This window comes from Bombus impatiens, unplaced genomic scaffold (genome assembly GCF_000188095.3).
Source record: "Bombus impatiens unplaced genomic scaffold, BIMP_2.2 scf_1154, whole genome shotgun sequence".
NCBI lineage: Eukaryota > Metazoa > Arthropoda > Insecta > Hymenoptera > Apidae > Bombus > Bombus impatiens.
This window is the reverse complement of record NT_177573.1, coordinates 8,384-18,474: the sequence shown is the minus strand read 5'-3', so window position 1 is coordinate 18,474 and position 10,091 is coordinate 8,384. Positions and strand designations below refer to the sequence as shown.

General features: G+C 36.3%; 1 protein-coding gene across 2 annotated transcripts in view; it reads right to left on the bottom strand.

Moving 5' to 3' along the window:
* The window catches only part of LOC105681527, a 16,186-nt gene extending 10,236 nt beyond the window's left edge, over positions 1-5,950 (bottom strand). The window contains exons 1-2 of one of the 2 annotated variants that reach the window (XM_024371165.2): positions 5,657-5,950; positions 876-1,126 (exon numbers count right to left, since the gene is read on the bottom strand). In XM_024371165.2, the coding sequence (XP_024226933.1) occupies positions 876-1,109 (234 nt within the window). In that variant the 5' untranslated portion in view covers positions 1,110-1,126; positions 5,657-5,950. Of the gene's footprint in view, positions 1-875; positions 1,127-4,568; positions 5,472-5,656 lie in introns of those variants that run through there. The other variant, XM_012391731.3, reaches the window with a different exon arrangement.
* Positions 5,951-10,091: the final 4,141 nt, after the last annotated feature.

The window sequence follows — 10,091 nt, the reverse complement described above, 5'->3', positions numbered from 1 at the left end:
AAGGGGGGTAATTCTACGCGAAAAAAGAAGCCGAAAATATAGAATAATAATTTTTCGTTTGAGGCTTTGTTTGCGAGAAAATCGACTTTGAATTTTCGCTCGGTACGCGTGCACTTTGTTGTCTCGATGGAAAAATAAAAAAAAGAAAAATTTTCATTCTATATTTTCGACTTCTTTTTTCGCGCACAATCACCCCCTTTCCGCTTGTACCATCAGTTACCAACCACCCTGTATTACTCTTTTAGTTATCGTTGCGAAAGTCATTACATCATTGCGGAAAAGAATATAACACGAAGTAGGAATTTGAAAATAAAATTATAAAACCAGTCAATTTGACTGGTGTGATAGTTCTAGTGTTAATTATCTTTCCGTTTTATATTTATTACATCAGAGCTTGATATTTTATGTTTTCAAGGTTTAGGAGAATGTAAGTAATAAGAGAATGAGGAATGTAAGAGGCGCTTACATTCTAAAATCAAGTTTAAACTGCAGATTCGATCGCGTAAAATGTTAAGCTCTGTGATTGGAAGTAGAAGGTAAACGTGAACCAAAGAACAAGGCAAACACTGTGATAAATAAATAAATAAATAAATAAATTTCCTGTAGAATTCAGCAGACAATTTCGAAAGGGAAACACGGTACAATGCACAAATATGCGTTACGATCTTCGCAAAGATACCAGTGTACTTAGTTTTGCATAAATTCGTGAATAAATCGGATAAAGGAAATCTGAGAGGAAAGCGTGATTTTAAATAAGCGATTATGGTCGAATTTATTATTTGATTAAAATTAAAATTAAATTAAAAGCGTCAACGGAACGATCTACGAGACGCACCGTGTGCGTCGATAAAGGACGAATAGTGAATTTTCCTCACCTCGAAGTAGAGTTGCTGTTTCATAGCGATTTTATACAGTGTACATCTGTCTTCTTCGTGGTGTGCCAGCAACGACGAGCTCGCTGCGTCGTAAAGAGAGTGTGCATTTTCGAAGATAGCGACGGTGCCTTGGTGCAGGGCGCTGGCAGTTGGCGTTGGGAACGACGGACTCCAGGAGGTAGAGATTGCCTGGGCCGTGGTTAGAAACCCGTAGAAAAACGCAAGGATCCACATGATTCTCCTCGAGGAATCTGAAAAAAATGTGCTAACGAAAGATTCGCTGACGCAGCAAGTTTGAAAGCGATCCCATTTGCATGGAATTTGCATATGGGATTTATTTTCTTTTGAAATTGGATTCGTTGAAGATAGTTGGGCGAACTAATTACAGCAAATTATAGATAGCACAGGTACGAGTTGGAAAATTTCACGAGCTGCGAATTATTATCGAAAGATAATGATCGATGTAGGAAGTAGCCAGTCGAAGGATGGAACGCGTCTCGTTGAACGTTAGGTTGTTATGCGAGAGGCTTGCTGTTGCAACATTTCATTCACCTAAGCGGAACGATATCGCCTGCAAAACGAATGAAAATCAACGCTTTTATCGAGCGTTTCGTTGTAAAAGCGGCAAACTCTCGCGGGTTTCACCCTACGTTGATTTGGCCGAATGCAACGCTCGCTCAAACACCAACGAAATTAGCGACAGCATAGGGCAAGGTTGTACGGTATGCAGCGCTTTAGCTTCCTTTCGCTGTAACTTGTTTCGCAGTTGGTAAAATTCGAATTGGGAAAAGTGCAGGGAAATTGAAACAAATTATGAGAAAGTCGAGACTCGATGAAAGAAGAAAAATTATTTCTTGTAATCTAACAATGAATTTTTACAAGAAGTAATTTAATGTACATAATATAATTAACAAAAAAGTATAGGACAAATGACAAATAAATCTCTGGAGCGCTTATTTAGTCCCTAAATTGGAGGGAAAATATGGTTCAATTAATAGTAGAATTTAGTAGATACTTAGTAGATGGTAGAATATATACAAATTGGGTTGACGATTAAGTGATTGCGGATTTTACCATTAGGTGGTATTATCATTTACCATTTAGATGACAAAATCGAATTGGGAAAAGTGCAGGGAAATTGAAACAAATTATGAGAAAGTCGAGACTCGATGAAAGAAGAAAAATTATTTCTTGTAATCTAACAATGAATTTTTACAAGAAGTAATTTAATGTACATAATATAATTAACAAAAAAGTATAGGACAAATGACAAATAAATCTCTGGAGCGCTTATTTAGTCCCTAAATTGGAGGGAAAATATGGTTCAATTAATAGTAGAATTTAGTAGATACTTAGTAGATGGTAGAATATATACAAATTGGGTTGGCGACTAAATGATTGCGGATTTTACCATTAGGTGGTATTACCATTTACCATTTAGATGACAAAATCGAATTGGGAAAAGTGCAGGGAAATTGAAACAAATTATAGGAAAGTCGAGACTCGATGAAAGAAGAGAAATTATTTCTTGTAATCTAACAATGAATTTTTACAAGAAGTAATTTAATGTACATAATATAATTAATAAAAAAGTATAGGACAAATGACAAATAAATCTCTGGAGCGCTTATTTAGTCCCTAAATTGGAGGGAAAATATGGATCAATTAATAATAGAATTTAGTAGACACTTAGTAGATGGTAGAATATATACAAATTGGGTTGGCGACTAAATGATTGCGGATTTTACCATTAGGTGGTATTACCATTTACCATTTAGATGACAAAATCGAATTGGGAAAAGTGCAGGGAAATTGAAACAAATTATGAGAAAGTCGAGACTCGATGAAAGAAGAAAAATTATTTCTTGTAATCTAACAATGAATTTTTACAAGAAGTAATTTAATATACATAATATAATTAATAAAAAAGTATAGGACAAATGACAAATCTCTGGCGCGTATTTAGTCCCTAAATCTGGCGGAAAATATGGTTCAATTAGTAGTAGAATTTAGTAGACACTTAGTAGATGGTAGAATATATACAAATTGGGTTGGTGACTAAGTGATTGCGGATTTTACCATTAGGTGGTATTACCATTTACCATTTAGATGACAAAATCGAATTGGGAAAAGTGCAGGGAAATTGAAACAAACTATAGGAAAGTCGAGACTCGATGAAAGAAGAGAAATTATTTCTTGTAATCTAACAATGAATTTTTACAAGAAGTAATTTAATATACATAATACAATTAATAAAAAAGTATAGGACAAATAACAAATAAATCTCTGGAGCGCTTATTTAGTCCCTAAATTGGAGGGAAAATATGGTTCAATTAATAGTAGAATTTAGTAGACACTTAGCAGATGGTAGAATTTAATATATATTGAGTTGGCAACTAAGTGATTGCGAATTTTGTCAATACCACCTAATGACAAAATCCGCGTATTTAGTCCCTAAATTGGAGGGAAAATATGGTTCAATTAATAGTAGAATTTAGTAGACACTTAGCAGATGGTAGAATTTAATATATATTGAGTTGGCAACTAAGTGATTGCGAATTTTGTCAATACCACCTAATGACAAAATCCGCGTATTTAGTCCCTAAATCTGAGGGAAAATATAGTTCAAGTAATAGTAGAATTTAGTAGACACTTAGCAGATGGTAGAACTTAATATATACTGAATTGGCAACTAAGTGATTGCGGATTTTGTCAATAGGTGGTATTGACAAAATCTGCGATCATTTAGTTGCCAATGCAACATGTATTATTAGGTTGTCCGAAAAGTGTCTTTCTTCTACAGACACGTCTTTTACAACAACGCATCTTTATACAAACATGAAACCTAATCCGTCCAACGTTGTGATCTTTATTTTGATAGAACAAAATGGATCATACGTAATTCGATAAAATAATATAAGAAAAAAAATATTCCAAAACGAAAGAAACTTTTCGGACGACCTAATACATTCTACCATCTACTAACTATCGATAGTTCGAACAAAAAAATTCTTTTCCCTTAGAAAATAAGACGAGTGGCTAGAGTATGCTTTATCTATTACCACTTCAAGTTGCCTCTAATTTCTCATTAAAATTGTTCTAGCGGCAAACGAGTCTACTGCCGCGTTATTTAGCCCGGTTTTCCGAATATCCATCGTTCAAGATAACGATCGGGTTTAATCGAAGTTTCAAAAGTTATTTCGATATCCTGCCGGTGGTTTCCAGGCAGAATTAAAAGCTGACGCGTATATACAGGGTGTCCGGCGCAACTCTGCCAAATAGACACTATAACACTGAAGCAGCACAAGATGTAAAACGAATCTCATTAAATAACATCAAACGCTATCGAATGACGTTCATTCTCACATACAAATTTAACCTACTAATCTAAGTATCCTAATTTACGTATACTTGGCGTATCAAACGCTATGTACGCTTTATACATCTGGCTACGAAATCCTGGAAATACCGTCACTTACAAAACCAACGTATACACCAGATAGCGTTTAATCTCGCTTAATGAAATTCGTTCTATCTTCGTCTCATGCACCGCTTCAAAGCTGCAGCTTGTTTTAGCTACGCTGGACACCTTGTATGTACGTAGCCTGATCCGATGGATATTGGTATCTCGGTGTGTAACGGAGGGAAAGCCGATAGAAAATTTGGTGGTAGAAATCGGTCAATATAACTCACCGAGAAGCAATCACCGATTTATTCGCGGCGATAACGAGAGGTAGATGTTCGCGGTCTCGAAACGGAAAGGTAACTGTCCGTTCGTTCAGTTCGACGTAGGCCTCGTAAACTCGTAAGAGGTGTGCACACCTCCTACCCACTTTGAATCGCCTTTTTCTCTCTCCTCCAGTCTCGCACATCCTACGATTCACTACGAGCACGGAGAATGCTTGTACAATGTACAATCAACTCTCCTTTTCTCCGTATACTGTCGAGTCGACTGGCGTGTTTTTCTCCTTCGTATTTCTTTCCTACTTAATCTCGTAATACGCGATACAGCCACGTATCCTGACAGCAATTAATTGCATCTAGATCTTTGTTTATCGTAGCATCAGTTCGCTGTGGTATGCAGGCAAATATGTACACGATCGATCAAAGGCGTGTACAGTGGCAGCAAAAAGCACTTGTGCACTGTTGCGTTTATTATTTGCATTATTTATTTATATACGAATTAATTAGGTGTAATTATAGCGGTTTCTTACATTTGTAATTTAGAATATTATGATTTTATTTGTACGAACTGTTTGTTATAGCGTTCGCTTGTTTTTATAGTTATCGTACGTTACAGTTAGGTGCGTGAGTCACGGGATACTAATCTACTAATTTTAAACATAACCTTTCATGAATCAGGTCTGCGGTAAAATATTCAACACGGTGTAATCTAGTTTTCTTATAATTAGGGTACGCATGTTTATGCAAATTTTTGTTTCTTTATAAATACAATTAAGCAACCTACCCAGAGACTCGTTTCACCTGATAAATATTGTATATCAAATAATCATTGCCTTATTGAAATTTGTTATTTATTAAGAAGCATCGCGAGTGTCTCGATCAAATTATCGTTGCTTTGTACAACTTTGAAGCTATCTATTATCAGGCGAGTAATGAATTCCATATCGTGGAAGAATTTCGCGTCATTAGACAGGTCGCGACATTGGCAAAGGAGAAGATTCTGTGAAATTGCTGCGCAACAACGCTAGAACAGACGCTGCTTCTGCGACGAAAGACATCACAGTGAGAGTTGGATGGCACGTGCCTGTGCAACATACCTCGTTAGATTCAGCTCGCTTCCGAATGAGATAGAAAAATCACTGGACGATCAAATCTTGGTGAAAGACAGCATTTTTCCCTGTTGAAACTCCTCGCTTGCCTAATGTAAGATGGTTTAACCCTCTGCACTCGTATGTCGAGTGTCACTCGACATCAGTTTCATCTCAGCAGCTCCTTTGTCGAGTCCCACCTTTTTTTGTGAAACGTGCGAAAGAAAAGCAGGATTGCATCCTGGAAATTGTTTCAAGATATATCATACACTTAAAAATTAGAAAATACAACAATAGTGTGAATGAAACTGGTATTCTTTTTCCTTTTATGTTACGACTGTTCGCATCAGCGAGAGGCGTAAATTCTCGCTGCGATTCTGATAGTCGACGCCGTGAACCAGCCGTTCCTCTGTTTCGATTAGGATAACAGAGGTAGTTCAAATGGTTGTAACACTGAATTAACAGGGTTAATATAAGCTTCTATTTTTAACAATATTTAAAATTATAATTAATACGTTGCAAATGATTTAACGATGATACAACTAGTTTATTACTATAATTCGACTCGACTTTATGATATTTCTCGACGTATTCGTTTGACTAAGCGACCTTGATTTTATTTCTCTGAACCTGTCGATGCATTCGGTTTGAATCCTCATGTAATACTGACTGCCCTTCGATTTTTTCCTTTGTCTTCTCTTGGAGACGACCCCCACCACGCTCGGGTCTCGCAACCGTTCGCGCCTATGATCACGTATGCCATCTTCTTTGTGTAGGTAAAATAACGGCCGAAGGCGAATCGATGTTTTTCGGAACTAGCTGCTTCACCACAACTATGCGCTTATCGCTATATTGTGTATATTTCGCCGGCCATGTAAGACGATCTGTCTGCAACACTGTAGTACCAAGGGAGACGGTTAGGAACACGGCCTATAGTAAGCCTCGGGACGTAACACTTTATTTATTTAAATTGTCTTATTTTTTAGTTCAAGTAAATTTCAAATAAAACACTTAAAAGCGTTGCGAGCTGCTGGTAACAAAATTGAAATAAAATTCCGAGTGCAAAGGGTTAAAGTAGGAGTGGAAAATATTTGGGCAAACAGAGAGGACCTTCTTTTGTCTCGTAACAGTTACACGCCTGCATGTCTGCATTTAACGTAAGCTTCTCTGCGACTTGCAGGATCATTTTCTTCGCCTCGGTAGAATTTGTCAAAATAATAAAATACTTTGCAGAAAAGATTAGAAAATTGACCTGTAACATCTAGTCAACCTGCAATCGCAAAAGATCCTTTCCCGACGTGCTAGCTTCTTCAGGACAATTAATCGGTGCATATGAAAGGCGTTTGCTCGGCAAAGGCATATGAAAAGTTTCTTTCGTTTCATAAGATGACAATAGATGAACGACAATTTCTGTTTTATATTATTTTATCGAATTAGGTTTGATCCATTTCTTTTTATTTCTATTATTATGATTGTGCACAATTCAATAAACTAATATAAAAGAAAAAACATTGTACGTCTATTATTTGCTTATGAAACGAAAGAAACCATTTTCGGACAATCATATAAATTTCCCAACTTTTCGTCGCGATACTCGTTCGTATCGTTGGATATCGCGGGAAAAGCAGTGGCGAGTGACGCCGTAGCGAGCGGCCGGCCTTCGCGAGCGCAACTGGGCTTCAACAGTTAATTAAAGCGCGATCGATGGCCGATCGAGAATGTCGACGAGAAAACTCGTCTAATCGCGTAATCGGTCGATTGAGCAGGCTGCGCGATTAATTATTCGACAGGCAATTCGCGCGTTGCAGCCTCTTACCGACGAGATTATCTCGCGGAATATTTTCCGTCGAATTGGTCCGTGGAGAAAGTCAGCGGACATTTAAGCGGAGGATATTACGAAATTCCAGTATGAAACGTCCTGTTGGAGATCCTGTCTGCTCGTTTCGATGCCCCGAGGTTTTGACCAAATCGCACGAGGTCGGTTTCTCGAGAATTCCCTTTCGGTGCCGAGTCGAACTGGATCGAGTGACCAACGTCGATGTGGCAATCTTTCTTTTGCCCTCCTCCTCTGTGTACACTGTCATTCAAAACTATACGCTCGTTTACTAACTGATTTTTGGCAGGGATGGTGACAGAAATGGATTAATTAGAAAATTAGAACAGATCGGAAGATTCGAGGTGACTTTATTACAATTATCGCAGACTATCATAGTAAATATTTAAATTATTTTTGTAATATATTGTTTCATAAATTGTTTTTTTTTAATTAGTATGCGATGAAAAGATTAGCAAAAGCGACAAACGCTATAGGGAACGTAGGAAGTGCATACTATTATATACAGGGTGGTTGGTAAGTGGTGGTACAAGCTGAAAGGGGGTGATTCTACGCGAAAAAAGAAATCGAAAATATAGAATAAAAGTTTTTTTACTTTTTTTTTAATTTTTCCATCGAGACGACGATCTACAGTGAGATCCGTTATAACGTACCGCACGCGTACCGAGCGAAAATTCAAAGTCGATTTTCTCGAAAACAAAGCCTCGAACGAAAAATTTTTATTCTATATTTTCGACTTCTTTTTTCACGTAGAATCACCCCCTTTCCGCTTGTACCACTTGTTACCACCCTGTATATATTGTTTTTATGTATATTTTTACATATTTTGTTCGCATCATCCACGCGAGGACTCCCAATACACTTGTAAACATTTAATTACATTTACACGTATTGCACACAACTAAGTAACAACATCTCGCAGATTACAACAAGATTGTATTACTCGCAATATCAGGCAATATCATTGCATATGTACGTATATTTTATTGCTTAGTCTTAAAATTTTGTTTAGTAATGTTTACTAGATGAAGAAAATCTGTCGATGTTTTTAGAACGAAATGTTTTAAATCATCACTGTGTCTTGTCATATTATTTATTTTATGTTTATCACATAAAAATTGTTATGCGATAAACAAAATATCCTTTGAAATACCCTTATTTTAAACCCATTCAAACATGCAGGACTTAAAGATTTCTGACATATAAGTTTTGATGAATTTTCAGTACAATTAATGTCATTTTTCATCTTTATTCGGAGCTATAACAGATTTTAATTTTCTATTTATGTAAAATGAATAAGAATCAAAATGTTCATTTGTAGAGATGAGAATTGTCATGTTTGCGAAAATGATAAGAATTGTCATGTTTGCGAAAACAAAGCAACGGTAATGCGTGCATATTCTAACAAATAGCTGACGACTCGCATTATTATGTGGAAAAGTATCATAACAAATATTAACAAGACAGCAAATGAGCTTCATTTGTTTATAATTATATTTAACTATATATTTATTATTTTAAATCTGCGTGTTAAAAAACTGTATAACCTACATTAATTTTGTTCGCACTGAGAACATGTAAATTTAATTTGAAAGGAATTTTTGCATAAATAATTAATGGAAAGGCTGGTAGTAAAGGTCTTAGGTTGTCCGAAAAGTTTCTTTCGTTTTTATCAGGAAATAATAGAAGCACAACGTTTTTTCTTTTATATTACTTTCTTGAATTACGTATAATGCATTTTGTTTTGTTGAGATAAACACCGTGACATTCCACACACTTGGTTTCACGTTTGTACGCAGGTGCACTGTTGTAAAAAACACGTTTGCGAAAGAAAGATACTTTCCGGACAACCTAATATATTGTACATGATAGAAAAATATATAGATGTTAGATATTCAAATAAAAAGGGTTTGTGGCCTTATGCGTTGGATTTTTTCAACTGCCACAGACCAGTGGAATGAAAAATGTCGATCGTCTGTCTGTTAAGGGACTAAGTGGATTTGGCCGAGTTTTATCTATTATTATTAATATTATTTTATTTATTATACTATTATATAATATTAATCGACGTATGTGTAAAATTTACTTGCAATAGAGACGAAGTTTCCAACAATTTTTCAAATGGCCTTAAACGCACTGACATTGTATGCTACGTTTCTATTGAAAAACGATTTGTCTTGCGAAGTGAAAGTGACGCGTTTGTCACAGACGATTGCAAAATCAAAATATCCAAGCTTTTCCCTCGGATAGATTTAATTCTTCATAGGAAAATGAACGAGTACTTTTATCTCATCGATATGCAAATTTAGCATCGCCGTAATAAGCGTGTAAAATGAAACTTCTTTGATTTATTATCGATTTACGTTATATTTCTGGATTATCTCGTGCGCGTTTTCCATCCGATCTTGCGTACAATTTTCCCCAACAAAATGGGAAAAGTTCATTAGACGCTGCTCTGATAGACCAAAGTGTACAGTTTCCTTTTGGACGACAGTGTACTCGATCTATTGGCCCGTTCGTTCGCAGAATACTAATCGGCGTGGTCATTTGAGAACTTGTAACGAGCAGAAAATTAGAGCGAACGGCTGGCTGGCTGGTGCCGCCTCGAAC